Source organism: Calypte anna, chromosome 7 (genome assembly GCF_003957555.1).
Source record: "Calypte anna isolate BGI_N300 chromosome 7, bCalAnn1_v1.p, whole genome shotgun sequence".
NCBI classification, from domain to species: domain Eukaryota; kingdom Metazoa; phylum Chordata; class Aves; order Apodiformes; family Trochilidae; genus Calypte; species Calypte anna.
Genome location: NC_044253.1, coordinates 38,515,057 through 38,538,991, shown reverse-complemented (window position 1 = coordinate 38,538,991; position 23,935 = coordinate 38,515,057). Strand labels below are relative to the sequence as shown.

The 23,935-nt window shown below is 43.0% G+C and overlaps 1 protein-coding gene across 2 annotated transcripts; it reads right to left on the bottom strand.

Moving 5' to 3' along the window:
- Positions 1-7,021: 7,021 nt before the first annotated feature.
- Positions 7,022-23,560, bottom strand: WDR75 (WD repeat domain 75). 2 transcript variants are annotated; one of them, XM_008496942.2, is made up of 21 exons: positions 23,450-23,559; positions 23,161-23,290; positions 22,236-22,301; positions 21,481-21,574; positions 20,662-20,786; positions 20,296-20,366; positions 19,636-19,752; positions 18,531-18,619; positions 17,577-17,735; positions 17,183-17,242; positions 16,979-17,094; positions 16,367-16,539; positions 15,423-15,586; positions 13,215-13,398; positions 11,999-12,093; positions 11,503-11,598; positions 10,766-10,935; positions 10,129-10,188; positions 9,174-9,317; positions 9,004-9,095; positions 7,022-7,380 (listed from the first exon to the last, which is right to left on the bottom strand). In XM_008496942.2, exons 1-21 carry the CDS (start codon positions 23,533-23,535, stop codon positions 7,173-7,175), a joined length of 2,499 nt encoding a protein of 832 aa, XP_008495164.2. In that variant the 5' UTR covers positions 23,536-23,559; the 3' UTR covers positions 7,022-7,172. The 2 variants fall into 2 exon arrangements, with proteins under 2 accessions (XP_008495164.2, XP_030310449.1); XM_030454589.1 differs by lacking the exons at positions 7,022-7,380; positions 9,004-9,095; positions 9,174-9,317; positions 10,129-10,188 and adding an exon at positions 10,026-10,049 and having other exon boundaries at positions 10,709-10,935; positions 23,450-23,560.
- Between the last annotated feature and the right edge of the window lie 375 nt (positions 23,561-23,935).

Sequence of the window (23,935 nt, the reverse complement as noted above, 5' to 3'; positions counted from 1 at the left end):
GATGTGCACTCCTGAGCATGTTCAGGGTGGCTTTCTGGCTTCATCAAAAGAAGTGGATTAAGAAATGTCTTTTTTTTTTAATTATTTTGCAAGTGATGCAAGTTTTTCTTTCCATGTAATCCTAGAGATCAGCTAATGGACTTCCCATAGAAAAGGAAAGATAAACTGTCACTGTCTCCTGAGTCTATGGGCAGAATTTGCCATCCAGAAATAACACTTCACTGACTGAAGGAGCAACCACTGGGAGATTTTTCCTTTCCTAGCATATGTGATAGTTCTCAGAAATCCAGCTTTCCTTTGCAATATGCCAAGTGAAAAAGGGCTCTTTTCAGCGTGGGGTATTTCAGGGTTTAAAAGTCTCTTTGTATTAAGAGGACATGCACTGCTTTTCATTCTTGTGATATTTTAAGTGTTTTTCCTTCTACGATTTTGAAGTCACAGGGGAAATAGAAAAACCAGCAGCTCCTGTCAGTTTACATGGAAAAATAAGGAGACTAAAGCAATGTGCTTTGGGACTTGCACTTCATTCTCTGCAGTTTTGATCTCAGCAGAGAGTGTGCCCCTGATCAGTCATCAGCAGAAGGTGACAAATCTGCTCAGATTCTTCTTCCCAGTCAGATCTTTGATCTTTCTGTTGCCTTTCATACTGGGAAGTCATATTGCACACAAGTATAACTAATTCCCTGGAGCTCTTGCTCCATGAAGCTTCATCTTTCAAAATGGGGAGGTAGGAGGACTGTGAGAGCTCCCTCTACTTTGCCTTCTAGTCCTTCCTTAGAAGGAGAGCTGAATGCAAGAGAAGGACAAGCCCCAGGGAAGCCCAAAGCACAGAAGAAACGTGAACAAAACCTCTCATTGCAGAAGTGTTCAACTTTCTTGGTGAAAATTGCACATTGCCTTTGAGTAACAAGAGTGCCAAGTTCCTTTTTTTTTTAATTATTTGTAAAGTAGGTGGTTAAAAATGAAAGAGATGATACCTCAGATAAGGCTGGGGAGTTTGTTTGTTGGCTTGTTTTACTGGTTTGGGAAAGAAAGGAAAACTCCTTTGGTCACTAAAGGAAATAAAATGGCCAAGATATTTGAAGCTTTGATCATAGCCTCACATCTAAAAATAGAATAAACTAAGTAGCACTGCAGGCAAACAGAAGCTGAGGCATCAGTAGCAGGGACTGATAACCAGTTTTATGGCTGAGATAATTTAGATCCTGCTCTATTTTTAAATACCAGAGTTAGCAGTGTAAGAGAACAATGTTGAAGAATAGGTGAAAAAAAATTTTGCTTTTCTGGGTAGTGCCTTTCATCTCCAAACCCATTCTTTTCTCCTTGCTCCCGTGAATATGAGGTTCTGGCTGCAGTGTCTGTTCTGACAAGATAAACCTCATTCCTAGCAGCACAGCTTTATCCGTGAAGGTCAGAGGATGAAGGTCATGGCTGCAGTGGTGATACTTCATTACATGTGAAAAGCCTTGTAATTCTTGAACTGATTGCATTTTAGAAGCTAAGAAAAGATTTCCACTCAGCAGTTTAATGCCATGCTAGTACCAACCTAAAAGGATTTCCTTTGAGCTGCAGGCTGCTCCTTTAGTTGCTGATTTAGCCCCTTAGTGGGGAGAGGGTGAGAGGAAAGCAGGAGGTGTAGTGCATCAGAGCTTGAGGTGTCTCATGTATCACATCAAACAAACACTTCTCAGGAATGCCTCAGGTGTGGTTGCAGCTCCCCTAGCAGAAGGAAGAAGCTCTGTGAGAAAAGAGTGGGATTTCTGGGTGTGTAACATGAAAACCTCATCTCCTTGAGCAGAGAAAAACCTCTTGAAGAAAAGCCCTTCCTTGTTCTGGGTGGAACTTGGCTGTAGTTCTGTGAACATCTTGAACTATTTATTTGTGTTTTATCTGGTTTCCTTTTAAGCCACATTTTTGTTCCCCCCAGCCCAGTTCCCCACAAAGGCACTGAGAGAGCTTGTGTTGGCACAGGTGATGCAGAAGTGAGTGCAGATGTTAGCTGGGAGGTGGGAATGCTGCTTCCCATGGGGGCCACTTAGGTGTTCAAAGCACCTGAGAAACCTGCAGCCTCAGGAACTGCTGATGCTCACATTCTAAGAGCCCAGCCACATGATGGTACTTACCTAAAATCTTCATTTGGTGTATAATGAACAACAATATGAAGAAGTTCTTTATAAGCAGCTTGGACTAAAGTTGATTTCAAACTCAGCATACCACTGTTTATAGCAGCATTTTAAGATTTAGTACTTTTATCTTCTTGGCCTTTGTGACCCTGTTCCAACCAGTCAAACTGAGCTTTGTCAGTCACTTCTGAAGACTCAGCATTTCGTGCTGAGCTGCTTTACAATAACACAAATTTCACAGAATGGTTTGGGTTGGAAGGGACCTTAAAGATCAGCTATTCCCAACCCCCTGCCATGGTCAGGGACACCTCCCACCAGCCCAGGTTGCTCACAGCCTCATCCAACCTTCAACGCTGCCAGGCAGGGGGCAGCCACAGCTTCCCTGGGCAGCCCTGATTGGAATAATGATTTTTTGGTGAAGATGCATTCTTGTGACCTATTTCTCCCTTTACATGCTCAATGAAGTAGTTAAAATCCCAGGCTGTTCAGAGTATTAATTAAATGTCTTTTGCAACCTTGTAAGTGAGTAACCCTGCTGGACAAATTCCAGTGTACATAATTATAATCTCTATCCCTTAACTCCTTCAAGAAATGCTGTGCAGAGGCTGGAACTAATGCCTGCTTCATCTGCTCTGAACTGGGGCATCTGCAGAGGATGCTGCCCTGCTGAGAGCCTGCATCTGCAGTGATGTTTGCCAAGCAAAGCTCCTGCCTCAGCTGAGATAGAAATTGCCACTTTTGCTTCTGCCTTCACCAAAAAAGGCCCAGCAGATACTAAAGGTAACCAAGGAACACAAGCCAGGACAGAGAACAGGCTTTAGGACAACGGGGAAATATTTATCAGGATTAAATGACCCCGTCAGAATTTTCCCTTGGAATTACAAGAAATCATCCAGAACAATATTTGACTTACAAGAAATTAGCCCAGAGAAAGTCTGGAGGGTAATTCTGATACTTCTGAGGGCTGAGAGAAAAGCAAAAAAGGAAGTTTAAAGGAGATTAAGTTTTTAATAGGAAACATAGTAGCACACTTTAATATTTATTTTTTTTTCAAAGAGTATTACCAAAGAAGCTTACAACATGGAAGAACAGAATAGAAATTTCTAAGGGAAAGCTGTGACTGTCAGAATCAGTAAACATTGAGCAGATAGATCAGAGCGTGGCTTTTACTAGAGGGTTACAAAATTAGACAAATATCTGTCAGGAATAAATGTACCTTCCTCTGCTTCAGGGCAGGAGGGTGGACTAGAAGGTCTGTAGAAGTCTCCCTGAGTTATATTTCAAGTTGTTGTTTGCGTCTGTCCTGTTCTCTGCTGATTCTAACTCTGGCTTTAGAAGACTCATTGCAGACTGGGATTGGGCAGATTGAGATACCTGAAAGAGGCTCCCCCAAGGTCAGGCAGCCAAATGACTGTTAGGCAGAAACACACCTGAAAGACAAAGATCCAGGTGATGCTAAAACATGCTCCACATTTTACAGTTATTATTTTTTTCCCTCTTCTTAAACAATTGAAAAAATATAGCTACCAAGTTCAGTACTGCCAGCCTGGAACATAACTTTCCTGCCAGGCCTGCCCACCAAGGCCCCAGCTGTGTTTTGGAGATGTTATTTACCAGGATCCAGTCTGGGGCCACAACATCCCAGCAGAGACTTTAAACCTCTGTGGGACTAAGCTTGGCTGGAACCAGTGGGTTAAAATCAAATTGCCCACTTCTCCTCCTTAGGGCAGCACCTGAGCAGCATCCCCCAGAAGCAGCATCTCAGTCAAACTCCCCTGCCACAATGTCCTTCATTTTTTTTAGAAAATAAATAGATAATATTTATTTTTTTAGAAAATAAACTTCAGGTGCTGAAGTTTCATGTCCTTGTGTTCATCTGGCCCTTTTCTGAGTGGGAAATTTGGGAAGTAAGCAATTCTCCTTTTAGGTTCCTGTCCCCCTGGCACAGTCTGTCCTTCAGCCTAAAGACAGCTGCTCTGAAAGCTGCTGGCCTGGGCTGATGCACAAGGCACCCATGGTTAGTTGGCACACTGACTCTTTCTATAAGTTGATTACCTATTGCATTTGCCATGCAAGTTCAGTCCCTTTCTCTATTTTTTTAACATAATTTTTTTTCTGATACGGAATAAGAAAATCTTTATAAAGAAGCCTTTAGAAGGAAGAAGCAGAAGCCAAAAAGTAAACTTAAGATTTTCCTTAGGGCATTGCAGTAAACGTGAAGAACTTTCATGGCCACTGATATACACAAGGTTTAAAAAAAATTTAACAAAAGAACAAGAGTAGGATACAACTTTCTTAAAAAGAAAGCATTCCAAAGCAGGCAGGTGGAGGTGAGCTGCAGCCCTCCCTATTAATCCTTTATTTGAGATACTTGGCAGAAAATGTTTTCCAAAAGGTCAGAATGTGCCTTCTAAATGCAGTAAATCCCTACCCAGAAACGTGCTTCCTGCTTGAGTAGAAAAAACATAGACATAAAACTCCCAAGCAAAGCCTCACTTTGTTATCCCAGGCTGTTCAGTCTGCTGAGCAAAGCAAATCAGATTTAGTGAAGAGGAAGATAAGAAAACAGAACCCTAACAACTGGTACCTTTTCTTGATGAAGATCTCTAACAAACTGCTCCTGCACCATCTTTAGGTGCTGGATGACTTCTCAGTTGTCTCTTGTCCATCACTCCTGGTTATTTGCCAGTAAAGCACTTTACTTTCACAAGTTAAAAAAAACAACAACAACCAAGCCCCTGACAAATACTGAGATTTCCTTCTCACCTTTAAAGTCACCCTGGTGTTGCTGACACAGCACCGCACTGCCAGGCTCTCAGGAAGCCAGCTCCTATTAAACACCATGGATATGGAGCTCCTTACTCAACTTCCACTTGTTTTTCCACAGAGCTGAAATCTCTTCCTTGGGTAAGGAAGAAGGTTGAAACCTCTCAGTGTTTCTTTCCTGATTTCGAAGGGGGTGAAACAAACAAACAAAAAACCCCCAAACCCATCCAAAGAACAAAGCAAACAAAACAAAAAGTTCACTCATCTTTTTTTTTTCTGTGCTTCCTATTTTCAAAACTCTGTTTTCAAACCCCCTCATTTCTCAGTTAGTCTTAATGCATTTTCCCTATTGGTTCTGTTGAAACTTTTCATTTAGGGCAAAAACTCCATCAGGTCCAAGGTCCTGAGAAGGCTGTATCAGTTCAAGATCTGTAGATGGGAGGAATGGAAATAAAAGTTACAATATTTGGGGAGCTGGGATTTTTCCTTTTAGCTGTGCAGATCAGGTTATCCAAACAGATGCTATGAAAAGGGGGAAAATGCATCACCAGAAAACTGGCTGCAGTTATGACAGCATTAGTGTGTTTTCCTTCTTCTGCTGAGTCTGAGATGGAACTAGAAAAGCTCTGAACTTTCATTGAAACAAATTCTGAAAAAAACTTTAAAAAATATGTATTATTTGTCCATCATACTGAGGCCTATGAACAATAAACCACAAGGGCTGAAATATGAAGAACTTTCCTTAGTACTACATTAATTGTAAGTATTAGTATTATGTAAGTAAACTGTTAGAAGAAAATGTTGTCCCTCCCAGTCTAGCCAGCTCAGTCTGAACCTGCCACAAGAAATGAGGTATTTTTCAAGTTTATGGCTGCTTAGAAGGAAACAGAGAAAGCAGGTGATGCACCAGCACTGGACACTTCAGCCAAAGCTGATGAAACAGATTCTAAGTAAGGCTCTATGCAAAGCTGTGTCAAATGAAGGGTTTCTGCTCCCTGTTTTTGGACAGCCATGGCCTTGGAAATTTACAGAACAAAAAAGGGCACCCATTTTTTTCCCCTTTTCTATGGTAATTAATTTAAAACTGATTTTTGCCTTTGATTCAGCCAGCCCTCAGCCCTACTGTAGACTTCCTTTTAATGGTTCCTTTCACCGGCTGCTTAGGAGTGACTGCTCTGTTCTGGAGTGTGTGCTCTCTGTCTCCATCTGCTATGAAATGCACACCCTGCCCCTATTTATTTTTTTTGCACCCATGTTCAAATTCCAGAAGTAAACCTTCCAGCAAAATCCATCTGAGTTGCTTTCCCTGATGGCTAAAGGATGAATTTCAAGGGTTTCTATACAGAGGTGGAAGCAGAGAGTTTTGCCTGTAGGATCCCCCCTCCAGAAAGCCACAAACTGCCTTCCAAGACCTGGTGCTGGAGGAGGAGAGGGGGGGAAAAGCTCCTCCACTTTGTTTCCACTGCAGTAGCATGGTCTGCACTGACAAGAGCTGAATTATCCTTCCAGTTTCAACATTTTTGAGTGTTTTTAGCAAATCATTGTTTCCTGAGAGCTTTTAGTGAGCTGTGCAGTTTCCACCAGCTCAGCTTCCTCCTGTGATACCTCAGGAGACTGCATTCCCATCCAGGCCTTTAGATTTACTCCTTAAAACTGCTCAGGAGGCTGCCAGGAAAGCAGACACATCTCCTGCCACAGGGCACAGCTTTCTTAATGCTTGGAAAGGTTTCATTCTGCTCTGATCCATCCAAGCACCCTGTACCTAAGAATCTCCACATTCTCTGAGCAGCAGGAAACAAGCAGGTATTTCTGGTTTGGAATCAGGTGTTTGAAGCCATCTCTCAGTTGTCTCAAGAGCCAGAGAGGAAATCCTGAGGAGGAAGCTTGTTATTTACCTGTATAACTTAGCACTACAAAGATTTCCCCTACCAGATCTTGAGCTGAGCAGTCTGCTGAACCAGAGCAGTTTGCTGCTGGTGCTTTGGCCCAGCCTCAGGGAGGCAGATTTTCAGCAAAATTACACCTAAGCTGCTAACTAATCATAAGTCAGATAATGAAACTCAGTTTTGGGGAAAAAACAACCATAGGGGTTTAAAGTTTTCTAAGGTCACAAAGAAAACCAGAAGCAGAACCAACTTTTCAAAAGTTTAATCCCTCCCCCCAGTTTTCCTTTCTTATGGAAAGAGAAGCAGCTAAAATGTACAGCCAAAGGACTTGAAGATTTTTCTGAAGAAAATTTAATCATAAAGCTTTAGTTTACAGTATAAAAAGCAAAATGTCTGTTTAGAAAGCTGATAGCCAACTGTAGTCCATTTTTCTTATTTTTCGTAGCTCTCTTTCTTGGGATTTAGACAGTTTACAAGTCATCTCTCCTAATAACTCCATAGGATTTGTACCATCTTGTTCCATTTCAGTAACATCTCTTTCCTCATCAGAATCCTCCTCTGTATTTTCACTTTGCATTTCTACTTCATCAGCAACTTCTTCAACACTGTAATGAAGATGAAATCATCATACTAACGGGTACTTTCATGTAATTACCACTATGGTTATCATGCAAACAACTAAGAAAACATGAGGTTTTAATTTATTTTTATTTTAATCTTGGGCTACTTACAAACTATTACACTTCTCTTGCCATCTCAGTGACAAGCCATTTTTCAAACAGCTGTCCTCTGTTTTAAGTAAATTGAAGAAACAAACTATTTTTCTTTCTCCAAGTGTAATACTTGTCACAACAGGCAGATAAGCATCAGGTAAAAAGTCACAGTCTTACACTCCTACAGGGATTAGAAACCCTGGAGACACTGGTAGGTGAGATAATAGTCAAGAAGGCCATTCTTCTCTCCCAAATCTCAAAAAGGTGCCATGGTCTTAAAAATTGCTACAATAGGAGCCAGAGTGCTTCTATAAAAAAAACAGTTTGTTTTCAACACAGGGAAGGGCTTAAAGTGGCTGCTCCCTTCTGGCTTCAAGGGCCCCATCCTACAGCCCTTACAGGTAACCACACCAATTACCAGTGTCAAAGTACAACCTCTACACCTGCAAATATTTACACAGGCCACTGAACTCCCAAATTTTTCAGGACTGAAACTCCAGGTAACAAGTTTCTACACATGCCTCGTGTTAGATTTTTTTTCCAGTTCTTTGTTGCTGTGGCAGAAAGAGTTTTGCATGTGTCACCCAGTGAGAAAGCAAAGCAATACCAACCAACACAATGGGGCAGAACTGATGAGATTTGGTTTAGGGCAGAACTTAATGCACATGTAAAAACCACTCAAACTGGTGAGTTTTTTTCTGGGTAAATCCTGGCACTGTCAACCAACCTCACCCCAGTCTTCACCAATATTCAACTCCAGAATGGCAGCTGATAAAAAAAACGCTATTTTCATCTGGAGAGTTTCTTTAAAGAATAGATTGTACAAAAAAGCACAAGCATTTAATTGGCTTCAGCATAAGTGACAAAATGAGTCCTAATGGAAGACTGGAGTCATTATCCCTGTGCCTGCATGCATTTTCTAGAGGCACACATCAGTCTCAAGAGGAGCAAGCTACACTGTGTTGTAAGCACCTATCACAGTACTTACTCCATTAAACTGGGATGAATACAGTGCAAGACATGCACAGCTAGCTGTGTTCACACTGTACACTCATGTTTTGTAGCTTAATGAGGGCTGAAGTTGGAGTTCTAAAACTTTTTAAAGACTAGTTGTAAGGATTAACTTCTTGGTCTATCCAAGATTTTCAGGAAGTCCCCATAATATCAAATAATGTTGAGAATGTGACATTTCTCCAAAAATAAAAACTAAAACCCTTAAATCCCTGGAATAAAGTTAAATTCATAACGAACATTTGAGTACTAAAGGCAACATTGTGCTTACTGGCACTTTATGCCAAACAACAGTTAAACAGAAGCAACAGATTGAACAGCCTGTCCCTTTATCTCCCCAAAACCTGAGCTGTTTTTAAAAATCTTGCCACAATAAAGTGTTCCACTAACTTCTGTCAAGAGAAGGACTAAGAGTGTTATCAAACTTCTTATGCAGGTTAAACAAATATGTACATGATTTAAAATAACTTCAATAGCTAAGCAACATTCTTTAATTTTTCTTACCTTTTGTTCTCCTTGGAGATGAGCAATGAATTAATAAATATAGGGCAGAGGAAGGAAGCAGATGGCAAAACATGTGCTGGAGTGTGCAAAAGCTGAAAAGATAAAACAGGAGCTTTGTGAAAGCTTGTTTGTTATGGTTTTGTTTGTATGCTTACTGCCATAACTCCTACCTCTTTGACAGCAGGTGAGTCTTGCTCAGGCTTATTACCAACAACTCTTTTTCCAAGGTCTGTGTCCTCTCGTGACTGCTGCTGTCTGTGCTTTCCCAACAACAAGCTAAATGGGGTCACAGGAAGGCTTTCTTCTACTGCCAGCTTGAAAAATGTAGAGTTAGAATTTTAGAGTCACAGATCTCAGGTTCTGTCTCAGTCCAAGTTACCAAAGTACAGCCTCAACTAAGCCATGTGGCTCTTGGTCCTCATTCTCTGACAGGCATCCTGAGAGTCCTACACAGAGGTAAATGAAACTCTGCAGGATCTGAGCCCCAGAACCCCAAATTTTAATTGCTTGATGTACTGATTTCCAAATACCAAAGCTGGTGCACCTGCTGGAAAAATTAATCTGGTTTCCTGATTCCACTTATGATTATAAAGATAATTTATACCCCCAGCATCATCTGCTGAGTTACTTAATTTTGTAACTGGAACCAACATCAAATTTCCAGACTACTTCTCCCCAGAAGTACACACTGGAATGTCATTTCCTTCTCACTGATATGTCACCACTGACTGACAACTCTGCATCCTCACCAGGAAGCACAGTTCAGGCCATGCTCAAGGTTACAGTTGTTAATGAAACCAAGCTGAGCAAAGAGCTTATTCAGACATCAAGTGGTTTTGCTTCATTTGTGTAGCCTGAATCCTTTTAGAAGAGTATCACTTTTTTTATTTAGAGGTAATAAGAAAAAGAGGGAGTATTTTTCTAGTACTTTTAAAAAGGTTTTTACAAACAGCAATTCTGTCAAGAAAATAAGCAAACAGAGATTACTGCCCCACCAGCTAAGTGCCTATGACTCCATCTGAGGTGTTTTCATGACAGAAGGAAATCTGCACCTGACAGACGAGCAGCACCAACAGAATTTTGGACTGTTCTGTACATCTCTGTCAGAACTTCCACAAGAAGTACCTGTTTGCTTGATGGTGTAAGCCTTTCTTCTAGAGACTTTGTGCTAAGTGTCATTAGTTCCTAAAAAAAAAAAAAAAAAAAAGAAAACAAAAAAAGATGTAGCAGAGTTCTAATATGTGAAACTGCTTTTCATATTTCTATACTTTGTCTCCAGAAGCTTCTGCCTGGCCCAAAAGCTTTTGTCAGTCAAATGGAAGAGGCAAACACATCTCTTCCTCTCTAATTTATAAAGAAACAGGAAGGAAGCAGGCATGGACCCAAAGGCCCCAGGACAGGCTTTTTTGGGGAAATACCACCCACCCACAAATTACAGGGAAAACTGAGTATCTCATGAAACATCTGGATAATCATCAAGAACAGAGCTTCTAGGTGGTTGTTCAAGTGGAACAGCATAGGCCAAGTTCCCCAATTATGTAGTTTCTTGTGTGAATGAGGTAGCAGAATTTGTTAGCAGTAGAAAACCTGTAAATAACCAACTTTCAGCTTAAGCTGTTTGGAGAGTTGAAAGCTTTTTAGGAACGAACAAAGCATGGTTTCTGCTGTCTTGAAATCCCAAGGAAACTCTTAGATTTATATCCACCTGCTTTCATGAAAGAGCTGCTTCCCCAGGAACCCCCTGCCAATCCCCATTCCTTACTTGTGTGTCTGTAAGAAAAAACAGTTGGGACCTTCTTAGCCAAAGGTATTTTTCTGTGCCTGTCACTTCAGGTTCATCTCTTGGAACAAAGGCAGCAAGCTGGATCTTTTCTTTACAAAGGTTTCTCTGGATGTAGATTGGCCATTGCTCGTTTGGTTTAAACACAAACACTGCAAAACCAAAAATGTATCCTCTTTAAATGGTGGGATTTTTAATTTCCTGGATAGCTGTCAAATCCCTCTGTCTCACAGTCAGTAACAGCTGGGCAGGATTGCCTCAAAGCACTGGCTTGCAAAAACTGTAACTGGATAACCTGCACTGCAGGTTTCACAGAACTCCAATCCAGAGAACATACCTGGAAATTAATTTTTCTGTAGAACAGTTGTTCCAGGAAGAGTAAGCAGAATTTATAGTTAAAGCTCTAAAATGTAGCTGTACAGTTCAAGCAGTTTTGCATTTACAAAAGAGGGTCAGAACACACAAGACCCTCACCCAAAGGACATGGTTAATCACGTGCTATTTCCAGCACCAGAAACTTCACAGCTGGAGGCAAAAAAGAGGAGCCAAGAGGCTTTAGTGCTGCTGTCAGACATGGCTCAGCCTTCCAGAGGTGCAAACTGACTGAAGTCAGTCCAAAAGCTTTCACAGGGCTGAATTCTAAGAAAATCTTTTCTGGAAATTATGCTTTCACAGTTTTAAATTCCACTATTGCTTTTCAAAGAAGCCTTTGTACTTACAGCTGGACTCTTTGGAGAGCCAGGAGATAGCAGCAATATATTCTGACAGAGGATCAGGTTGCAGAACTAATATGTTGAGGTGGGCACTCCATTCCACTGAAAAGCAAACAGAGCAACAGCCAGGCATGAAAGGAAGGCATTCAGTCCTGTCCCACTGCTTTGCCAAACAAAAGGTCAAATGGGAAAGACACACAGGACCTTAACCTCTGGAAGAGGCAAGCCACTTCATTTATTCACAGAGAACAAGAATACACAAATATTAGCAACTTCTACATAAACGTTGGCTCACCCATCACCTCAGAATTGACTACACGTGCAGACAGAGCACACACACACACACTGGACAGGACAGTGTCTCCACTGAAGTATAAAAATCATTCCATTTCCACAGGACATTTTGTAGGGGGTCCATCTGGAATCAAACCCCAATTATTTTAGGGTTTCATAGCAAAGTCAAGTGTTAAGACATTTAAGCATGCATTTAAGCTGGTCTTACATGCACAACTCAGCAGGTTCCAGCAACACAGAAAGCCATTATCAGTGGCACCAATAAGGTACTTGGAACATGTTAGTCTCCCAAAGCAGATGTTCCTACAGAAGTAAAAAGTCAAAACAAGTTAGTGACCTTCAAATTTCACCTTTATTTCTCTATGTAGTGATGGTTCACGAGTCACAGAAACATTCAGTTATGATTTATGATGTTTAAATTGGGAGAAGTTTGCTTTTTGCTTTCACTTCAAGTGGAATGAAAGTTTACACACAACAACCCCAGAGGTCTGGGGGATTTAAAAGCATGCATAAATCTGTAAGGACTATGTGTTCCTCCAACATTCTGATGCCAAGGCATGATTTTAAGGGCTTCATTTACAAACCCTGAAGTACTATTCAGTGTTCATAGTGAGACTAGAAAATAAATTCAATAATTAAAGAATTTCTACTTGAAGCACTGGAAAGAAAGTAGTTAAAAATGGTTATTTTTACAGGCTGCTCCAACTCAAGGAAGCTCGTGATTTGTTTTCACTTATTTTAATTTCTCATTCTCTTGACTGATAATAATAGAACAGCTTTTTAATTCCTAATGCCATGGTGTTTTCAAAAAAACAAGTAAGGGATGGAATTGCTGTATTAAAGCACAGCCCTGTGAAGTTCTGCAATTAATACAACCATTGAGTACAGTCCTTCAGTAATTAATTTCCCTTTAATACAGCACATAGTAAAGGCTAAAGAGGAGCAGCTGTCCTGGGAAAAGCTTGGTATTCTATCAGGCTATCAAGAGAAGCTTTTTCTATAGATACAGCAAAGATGTGGTTTAAACAACTGCCATGGTTTTCCTGCAGACCAGTTTTAGACTAATTTTTCTCCATTTCTCATCTTGGAGGACCAGCAAACAAAACTGACTTGATCACACACAAAAAAAAAGCTTACAAACATGCACATAAGAAGATGGAAGCAAGAATTCTCCTTATCTTTCTATGATTCTTTAAAACCCTGTGATCAAACAATGCTTTGTTTTCCATTTTAGGTGTGTCCTGGCAGCAAGTGCATGGAACACCTCCACCGTTACTGCTTTAATGACTCTGAGAAGCAAGTTCCAGAAGCAGTCAGAAAAACACATGCCTGAACAAATACAAGGTATTGGACCAGCTATGAATGGATTCTCTCTTTTCTAAGAGTTCAAAGTAAGACATGAAAAGCCAGATGAAAAACCATACCTTAATTTTCCAGTTGGGTAGCAAAATGTACACTTGAGATCCCAAGTGACTGAATCCCACACAGTGACAGTTTCTTCAAAGCTGACAGCAAGCAAAGAGCCATCTTCTGAGAAACAGCAGTTGGTAGCTTGGTAGCTGTGGTAGCTGCCTACAAAGTCACAGCTCCAGCTCACACTTTGTTGTGCTGCATTGAATAAACAAGCTTGTTAATTCAAGTCAGCCCATGAAGAAAGAAGAATTCAATTATTATGGCTGCAAAATAGGGTCAAAAGCAAGAGAGTTTTGGTTCAGAAGGTATTTTTTAAGAGGAGAGAGATTCTCTCCTGTCTTACAAGAAACCTCTAGCAGGTTTTCCATTGGTCCTCAGTTTTGCATTATGAATAGTGAATGCTGAGGCTGACAGCACAATACTCATGTTTACTTTGCCAGCTACATTAACTGTGCTCTCAAACAGGCAGGTGTTAGAAAAAGAAAAAAAGATACTGCAGTAGATTTGACATTTAACATTGGAGGCATCCTGTTCTTGCACATGAACATGGGTTGCATCTGAGCCCAGCAGAGCTCACAGTTCATTTACAGAAAGTCTGAGGATCACCAAGTGACCCATCAGCATTCTTCCTTGTGGGACACCTCTCCCACTGGTGGTAATTACCAGAAAATAAACAGAAGCAAAGTGATGTACTTACCACATACCATACGCTTCCCAGAACAAATAAAAGGATACAGAATGCTTTTGAAACACATGAGTAGGGTGAAGAAAGGGAATAAAGTTCACCCTCTGCTAAGATACCCTTTATATAATAGCTACAAGTTGATGATTAAAAGAACTGCCTGAAAAAACCAGCTAGAAACAATTTAAACTGCATGGCACCATCTAGAGGCAGAACGAGAGAGCTGCAGCAAATCAAAACATTCTGAGGTGCAGGCTGCAGATGAGAAGTATTTATTGATTTTGCTGCACAGAAGCCTGCAGCATGTTCAGTCTTCCTACCTGAGCATTCCTACCCTGCCCCTGCTGGGCAAAGACACCACAGAAGGCAGCACTAATCTCTACTTTTACATCTCATGGAACAGAACTCTGTACAGTCCCTTAAAAACCAGCAAAAAACCCCCAAAACCCTGATGAGGTCAGTCAGCAATCTTGTTGAAGGAAACAGATCCTATTGAGTTCCAATATGGCATTCAAGACTAACTATCTGCTAATTAAGTACGGATTTAATCTAGGCTCAGGGTCATTTATAAGCAAAAAAGAAAAAAAACCTACAAACCTCTTTCAAATGCAATTGAGGGAGTTGCTATTAAGTAAATATATGCATAACTCCAAGTAAATGATTACAAGCTTTTGTTTTTCTTCTCATGAGCAGCCACTGCTGAGGAGCAGTTTGGTAACAGAAAGTCAATTCTTCCAAATGGAAACCTGAGTAGTTCAAAATGGAAACTTTTGAACAAACTCACACCTGCCTGATGACCAGATCATCCTTGAGGTCCCTTCCAACCTGACATTCTGTTTCACATCTGTTTGGGAGGATGAAAAGATAAGGACCTCCAAGTGGCAGGAAGGTTCCAGCTCACTTCAGTGTGCCTGGCACAATAACAACATTTAAGTAAAAGGAAATGAAGAAGCTGGAAATGTTTTGTATTTCACACCCAAAGGCACACAGAGGAAAACACAGATCCCTCAGATGTTCTGTTTGAAACAACTGAACATCAGCATGCATTTTGAGAGGTGAAAGTTGATCACTTATGTATCCTGGGAGTGGATCCCAAATATCCATCCTTGGGCAAACACCTAATGGGAAGGAGGTTCAAAAACATGAACTCTGAAGTGGTGGAGCTGCAGAATGGCAAAGTGCTGTTATTTTACTCTAAATCAACTAAAACAGAGCAACACATGTCTGCATCCTGTTCCCTCCAACAAAAAGACTGCCCAGCAGGGAAAAAGTCCTTACCACAAACCATCCTTTAACCAAAGCCCCACAGGCTGCAGTGGGCTCAGCAGAGTCTCTGCTCTCTCAATCCCTAACACTGCACACCTCTGGGAAAACTCCATCACAGAGGCTGCTCAGGGGAACACATTACTCCACACAACAGCAGGAACAGATAAGTGCATGGGACAATGCCTGGTTTGGAAAGGATGAAGTTAGGATCAGAATTTCTACAGAATGGTACCAGGTAGCAGGAGTTAAGTCACCTCTTGGCCATACTCACCCTCTGGATCTGTGTCTTCTACCATCACCCAGACTTTAAACACACAATCTCTGCCAGTTGTTACCAGTACCAGAGAGTCATCTTCCAGTTCATCCATGTCACGGAAGCACATGTCTGTTATGTGGTCCTCATGGGGCATATTTATTCTAGTATTCAGCTTAAAGCTACAGGAAAACAAGGAGGAAGATTTCACTCTAAGGAAGATTTAGTCTAAGGGGAATCTGGAAGGGGCAAGGAGAAGTGGCATCAAGGGAAGTTCTGTCCAGTGACCCAGCTAAATGGTACCATGTCTACAGACTGGATTTCCCTGATCAGCACTGAGGCAGGATGATCACTGAGCAAGCATCACTCAGAAGTTCACCTTAGCTCTGGGTGGTCTTTTCAGCATTTCAGACCAGTCACATAGCTACTACACAGATCAAATTTTGCTTTGTTTCTTCTTTAAGAAAATAACAATTTATAGTCAAAATACAATTTCTAATTTTTTTTTTGTAACTAAGAAAATAAAGGAAAATGCAATGGACCAGATGCATGTTAGCTAAAGAAAAAAAAATCAACAATCAAATGATAAGTAGCTGTACCCTAAATGGACTAACCAAGTAATTATGAATTTCTAGACAGAGGTGGGCAAACTGACCAAGCTTTAGAACCATTCCATCAAGTCCATGACTTTTAATACCAAGTTGCTATGTGAATGAAAGCTCCTGCAATTAACCACCCTGATTAATACACATAAATCAGATTCCAAGCAATTATTTCCAACCTGTGTTTATTTCAGCTGTTTCAGATGTGTGCTACATGCATGCTAAACTCTCCCTAGGGTCTTTCCTAGAGTCCTATTCCCTCATCTGGAAAAGCCCTGCCTTTGTGCAACACAGCCTGCAGAGACATCTGTGGGACACTTTAGATTTTGACACCTAGGAGGCCAGGTCCTTTATCCTTACCTCTGTGTTTCTTCATCATAGAACCACAGCTTCAACTGTAACTCGGGGTCAGCTGCTTCTTCTCTCTCTTCTACTGTTGCCAACCACTTGCCTTGTGGACTAAATGCAATTTTTACCAAGTCAGTTTGGTTTAGACCTGCCTGGTGAATGTATTGTCGTTGCACAATATCCAACTGCAAAACAAGGCCAAAATTAAATTTAAAAATTCATGTGGAGATTTAAACTGTAACTCACAAACCCACAAAGGATATCCTGACAGCACTGACTGCCACTGGGCTGTGGCATTGAAAAAATGTGGGGAAAGTTTAATCAGGGCTTGTACATTCCCTGCTAATGTTAAGTGTAGAAAAAAATCCAGACAGCTATTTTGGAGGGATTTTTTCCCATAGATTTTTTACATTGAACATGAACAGCACACTAGTTTGAAAGATTTATTCAACATTTAGCTCTGCTTAGCAAGTAGAAGTTTCTGACAAAGCTGAAAACAGCCCAGAATCCAGTATCATGGTGTATCTGCTGGCTTTTTTTCTGTCTGCCATATCAAGTCTTCAGATAAATTGAGGCACTTGACTGAATAGATTAAAAATTTTAGTACAGGTCCACCCAACTTACACTGAAAAGCTGCTGGTCACTTTGAAGAGAATAGAACTGCAAGTGGCCAGGCTCTCCATTCAGGACCAAAGCTTTGGTTCTAGGATCAACCACTAAACCAGTCTTGACATCTGTACCTGGAACAAAACATCAGATGACAGATGACCTCAGATGGGAAATGGCAGGTCCTGCCCTCCTGTGGACAATAAGTTTGATTGCACTTACTTTTGATTAGGCCTTGGATACTTTTGGAAAACCTTAGGTTGCTGTTGATTATTGTAATTCCTGGAAGAAAAGCAGATAAAATGTTGCAAAAGTCTTCTGCAACCTAACCAGGCTTCATGGTGGGAAAGGGACTTCACCAACTGCTCTTAATCCTATAAATTTGTATCTTTTCCCAATTTATGGCACCCTACATCAGGGTGGAAAGCCAAGTTACAGCAGTTGTCAGGCAAATTTACAGAGCTGATGAAAGCAAAAGATCAGCATCTGTTCTTTCAGACCCACACTGAACTTGTATGCAGGACCTGGTTCATTCATCTGAAATAACAAAATAAAACCCATACAGATCTGGATTCCATTTTGCATTCAGTGACACTTAAGTATGTTTCTGGCTTACTGTTGTCCTTGTGCAAGGTGCAGCTGAGTGCCCCATCTGGGGACACAGAGATGTATTCAATGGCAGAGCCCAGGCGAGGCAGGAAGTCCTTCTGACGCTCTGATACATTGTGCCACAGAACCAGAACAGATTCCACTCCCCCACTCAGCAAGTTGCTTCCTTTTCCAGAAACAAAAACGCAGTTAGAGGTTTTGGTTACAAAAAATGCCATCAGCATCCATGTTTACAAGGACAGGCAATTCCACAAAAAGCTTCCTTGAACTGTCACAGACCCAGCAATTATTCCTCCATCCAGCCTTGGCAATACACAGGGATACAATTTTCATTATCCCATCTTAAATTACTACAGAAACTTGGATCAGATAAGAAGAATTTGTGCCTCCAGTAAAATGTAAAGACTGCTTTGGGAGTAGCAGATCCCATTGCTTTCTCCATCAGCTGAATATCTGTGTTAGCATACAGCTGAATTGTTCTCCTTGTATCAGAAGTACTTTGCAGTAAGAAATACCTTAAGGAGGACAGTTCAGATCACACAATTCAAGTGAAAGGTAACTGTATTTCTGCCACAATGTTTGAGTTCAGACAGGAATGGCTTGTGTTATCTGGATGCAAGCAAGAACTTATCACTATTAGTACTGAAATGCTGGGGGGAGACTTGAGGTGGGGGAAAAAAGGTAAGAGGAGAGGTCAGATTTTACATTCTGCCAGAGAAGGCAGGTATTTTACATAATAAATAGCAGTAAGTGTATAAAAAAATAACAGCTGTTTCCATTTTTATTTCAGATCCTACCTGGACATATTTAAAACTCAATATATTAACTTGTTGGTAAGTGGAGGAACTACCTTCTATGGATTTTCTTCCACCATGGTGCAACTCTTCAACTTTGAAAGTTTGTTTTTTTTTAACATTGTTTCAAGAGTGCATTTTTGTTTTGCTTCCTTTCTTCTACTCACCCTCCACAGAAAAAGCCAAGTCCATGACAGCATCATGGTGCCAGTGCAGCGTGGAAAACGTGTACTCCTTCTTGTGGTGGAAGTTCCTCCTGTGTGGGGAGGAGAACAGTTCTCTGAGCACAGCAGAGCAAAGGGAAGGAAATAGTGAGTTGAATCAAGCAACCCCTCCTGACTTCTGCACTACAGTTCCTTGCAGCTCCAAGGATGCAAAGGGAGGGAAGGAACCACACCAGCTCCAGTGCCCTCTGGGTGCACCTTGTTCTTAACCACACAATTCCACTCGTGTGCTCTTCCTGCCCATACACAGAATCACAGAATCATAGAATGGGCTGGGTTGGAAGGGACCTCAGAGATCACCAAGTCCAACCCTTGATCCACTCCCGCTGCAGTTCCCAGCCCATGGCACTCAGTGCCACATCCAGGCTCTTTGGAAAGATCTCCAGACACGGAGAATCCACTCCTTCCCTGGGCAGCCCATTCCAATGCCTGATCACCCTCTCCAGAAAGAAATTCTTTCTCATCTCCAACCTAAACCTCCCCTGGCACAACTTGAGACCCTTTGTGCCCTCTTGTCTTGCTGAGAGTTGCCTGGGAAAAGAGCCCAACCCCCCCCTGGCTCCAACCTCCTTTCAGGGAGTTGCAGAGAGTGATGAGGTCTCCCCTGAGCCTCCTCTTCTCCAGCCTCAACACCCCCAGCTCCCTCAGCCCTTCCTCACAGGAATTCTGCTGGATCCCTTCACAGCCTCCTTGCTCTTCTCTGGACCTGCTCCAGCACCTCAATCTCCTTCCTGAGGTGCTGAGGGGCCCAGAACTGGACACAAAGGACTGGACATAAGGGGGTATTTCAGCTGCTCCTGCACTAGTTTTCAGTTTGGATTGGTGAAGCACAGCTTGTCAGGGATATTTCCCCATCTGAGGCTGCACCCTCAACTCAGCATCAGTGCTGCAGCTGCGCCTGACTTGCAGTTCCCTCCTCATGGTGACTCCTGAGAACAGCACCCCTGAGGACAACTGAGACTGCTCTGCTCAGCTCTGCTCAGGTTTCACTCCCTTCCCAGAGTCACACCAATTCTTGAGGGGCACTCTTCACCCCCAGGGAGCATACCAGAGGCGAATCTTCCCATCAGCATGGCCTGTGGCAATGCAGTCCTCAGTGGGATGGCAGGCAATGCAGGTGAAGTGACTGTTGCCACTTTTTGTCTTCATTCCCCCCACAGCAAACCTGCAGGAGTTCAGAAAGCAACTTGGATTATCCCAGCTGGTTTTTGTTTGGTTGGAAGAGGATCAACTAATGCACATAAAAATAATTCTGACTAGCAGAACTAAACAGCTCGCAGTTGCTACAGTTCCAAAAAAAATAAAAAAAGAAAACCAAAAACCCACCAAAGACCAGAAAAACAGACTCATGTTTCTCTTATTTCATTAGTTCTTTGCCTTCAATCAAGCTGAATTTCTTTTCCTTCTTTCTCTCTCTTCTTTCACCCTTCCTTCCTCTGCCTGCCTGTTAACTATGTTAGTTGTTTCAGTCCAGCATCAGCCTAAGCACTGAACTGAAAAAAACACATGCCTGAGCTGAAAAGAAACTCCCAGTGCCATCAGCTCACCCTCTGCCTCTGTGGAGAGCTGTTCATAAACCAACTACACCCCCTCCAGCATAAACCCAAATGGCTGCTGACAAATCTAAAGTAACTGATGTGCATATCACCAGTTAACAGGCATTTATGAGCTGTTGGACTGAACTGGTGCCTGACATTTTCATTCTTACCTGTTCAACTGTTTCTGTTTGAAGAAATAAACTTGGAGATTCACCTCCTTCACTGATGCCACGTATTCACCCTGTTGTTGAAACACAAGTTAGGAGACACAGACTGTGTTCTTACACATGCAAGAAAATGTTTCTCTACAAAGTGCTTAAAAGGGGAGATAACATCATGGAAAGTGTTAATGCTACTTTATATCAGTTAATGCAAGTGCTGGGGGGTATTTCTTTTAAACAAAAGCAAGGGTAGGTTTTACAAACACAGGGATTCATTTCATTTCAACTTTGTTTCAGTGCTGCTGGGAATATATTGAAAAAACCAACTCTAACCAACACCCAAAAGAACCAAAGAACCCCAGAAGGTGAACATACTTCTCTTCCAAATGCAGTGCTCTTTGGGGATGCATCCACACCATCCAAAACCACTGACAGCTCCCTGGCTTCCAAATCCTGTCCTGCTCCCTTTGGCAGCTTCACTGACACCAGCTGGAATGCATCTGAGCACAGAGAAATCTGTCAGCACAAGGTTTTTACCAACAAGTTGCTATACATCCCTTATTGAAGGGATTTACACCCCTTCTACTGTATGGTGAACACGTCAGCACCCTCCAAGGGTTTCTGTAAGCCTGAAAATTGTTTGTAATACCTTTCAAAAAAAGCACTGTTTTGATTCAGTTGTGAAGAATGAGGACTACACCATGTGTAGCAGTGCAACTCTAAGCAGAAACCAAGGGGTGTAATTTTTGCCCTGAGCTGACACTTGTAGCAGTACAATAGAAGATAAAGATGTATTTATTTCAGACAAAATTACAGAAAGAAACATCTAGGCATGATGCTACACAGGACAAGTTATGTTAATACTGCTTAAGGTAGAAAAGTAAGCTCAGGTGGTGCAGCACACCCTGTGTCAGGGGCAGGATTTATTGCATCTCCAGCACCAGAGAGGTGCAGCATGTGCTTCAGAAGGAAGGCAAGCACTCTTCTAGACAAATATAAAACAGATTTATCATAGAATGGAAACAGAAAAAGAAGGCACAAAATCCAGGGCTGCAGACATCTGCCACAGGAGCTAAGAATTCTTTTCTAAATGAATGTATGTCCCTTCCAGCCCCTGACACTGGGATTAAAGCAGATGGCAGCAGCTCAGAGCCAGCCCGAGTCCCCTCATGACTGATAAGAATCACTCTGTACCTTGTTCCCCACTCTTGGGGGTTACAACAAACACAGAGTCCTCAGAACCAGCAAGTGCATACAGTGCCAGGAGTTTGGATCCTACAGTGAAAGTCTGAAAAAAAAGAAGAGTAAGAAGGTCAGCCAGTTTTAAACTTGTGACTATGGTTCTGAACAACAACTACAGCTGAATTTCTGCACTCAGGAAGACACAAGTGCCTTAAAGAAGTCTTCATGTATTCATTAAAATGCTCAGTCCTGGGCCAAACAGAATTCCAAGACCTTTATAAGACTCATACAAATGTTAACACAGTACTAATACAACATGAGACATCAGGCTGAATAAAAACCCAAAGGTACCTTGGTCCCAGTGCAAAGCAGAGGGACCCCCCACAGCAAAGTGCCTCAGCTTAGCACAGAACAGAAGCAAGGGGACACTTCCCAGCCCTGTTCCCAAGCCACCACCACAACTCCAACTGGCACCTCACAAACTGCAGCAGCTCCCCAGGAGCCACCCTGGGCACTGAACTGCAGCAGGTACCAAAGTCAGGGTGTCAGGACATGTCCCATCTTTTTCCTCCCTAGAAGATCCCCAGGAATTCCTGCAGTGGCACAGAGATAACTCCCACACCCCATTGCTGCCACCCAGAGGTGCCTTGCAGGGTCTCAAGACTGATTTGTGCTCATCTGTAGCAGCAGCTGCAGAAATCCTTCTTCTGCCATCTGTGGGTCAAGAATAATTCCAACCTGTGTTCCAAAGGAATAACTGCACTTACTTTAATGGGAATCCCATCCATGAAGTCCCACAGCTTAATGGTGCCATCAAGGGAGGAAGAGTAGAGCTGAGGAAAACCAACAAAGAAGATGTTAAGGGGATCTATCAGAGTCAACTTTTACACAAACTCACAGCTTAAAAACTGAAGATTGGTCGATGGAGCTGCAATTCCAGCTGATCACAAACACAAGACACAGAGCAGCTGTGCAGTGGAAACACAACATCATTATTCTGGCTTGAAATACACACCCTCAGGAAGTGTGGAAAATAAAACCCAACAGGCAGTTGCATTTCAGCACTTGAGACTGAACAGAGCATTCTCAAGTACCAGTGATGTGAACATCTGATAAGATTTACATCAGTTGTTGTCCATACCCGTGCAGATGCAGTCCACCCTGCCAAAGAACTCTTGTTTATTTACAGGCACACACATCAAAAAAGCCCTCAAGGAAACAGGAGCAGCAGTGACCATGGGAAGTGGGCTGCCAGGGACTGGGAAACTGCAGGGATTTGGTCAAATCTGCACCTGCATCAGCAGATGGAGAAGAGTGGCAAGCACCAACCACAGCAAACAGAGCTGATCCCACATCCTTCTTCCCTCCCTTTAATCACACAAGGAAAAAAAAAAAAAAAGAGGAATTTTTTCAGTTATTCCATTCTATGAGTGTCACCCACATGATGTTTCATACCTTTTTGGGTAGAAAACAGACGTGACATTTACTGTTCCGGGCAGATTTAGGAGAAACATTTGCTGGGCAACACTACCACAAAATCAGAGGGGTTGGAAGGGGACCTCCTAGTTCCAACCCCCCGAGGGGGGACTGAATAAACCCTCTGGTACTACAGACACTACAGCCGCCTCCCTCTCCTTCTCAGCCTGCCTCCAGCCCCCCAGAGCCGGGCAGGGCTCCCCCGCACCCCCAGACCTGCATGTGGTTGTGGGGGTTGAGCTGGATGCCCGTCACCAGGTCGCCGTGTCCCCCCATCAGCCGCAGCGTCTCCTCGGTGGCCACGCTGTACATCTTGACGAAGTCTCCGGAGGCGCAGAGCAGGTACCTGGAGAAGACAACACCCGTCACCCCGACGCCATCCCAACAGGGCCCCGGCCAACAGGCCCGCGGGGACGTCAGCCGGACAGCACCCCCAACCCGCCGCTGCGGATCTCCGGAGCGCCTTTGCCGAGGGTGTAAGAGCCGGATCCCCAACCCCACTTGCTTGCAATCGGCGGAGAAGACAGCCCTGGCGCCATGGAGGCTGCTGCCGCCGCACCGCACCACGCGTAACCCCGCGGCCGCCACCATCTTCCCCGGAGCTCCCACCCCTGACGGGGCGGCCACTCTAGCCCCGCATCCCTGACGGGACTCTATGGTACTCGGCATGATGTTGGGGGAATCCCTGGGAGCCGATGCTGATTGGCTCCTCCGCTGCGACGCGCGCTGGGCGGGCTGCGCGCGCCCCTAGCGGCCGTTAGGTCGTTCGTTCCTGTCAGGCGAGGCTCGGAGCGCTGGTACCGCTGGCACCCCCAGAGCTCTGCCGAACCCGGCGCTCTGCCCAGCCCAGCCTTCCCTCCCGTTAGAACTTCTGTTCCCGAGCCCCGGAGAAGCGGTACCACTCATTCTCCCGCCCTACCCGGCAGCTCTTGTTGGCGCTTGGTCACCCAACACACACCGGTCTCTTCGGGTCCCACCGGAGAGAGGCTCT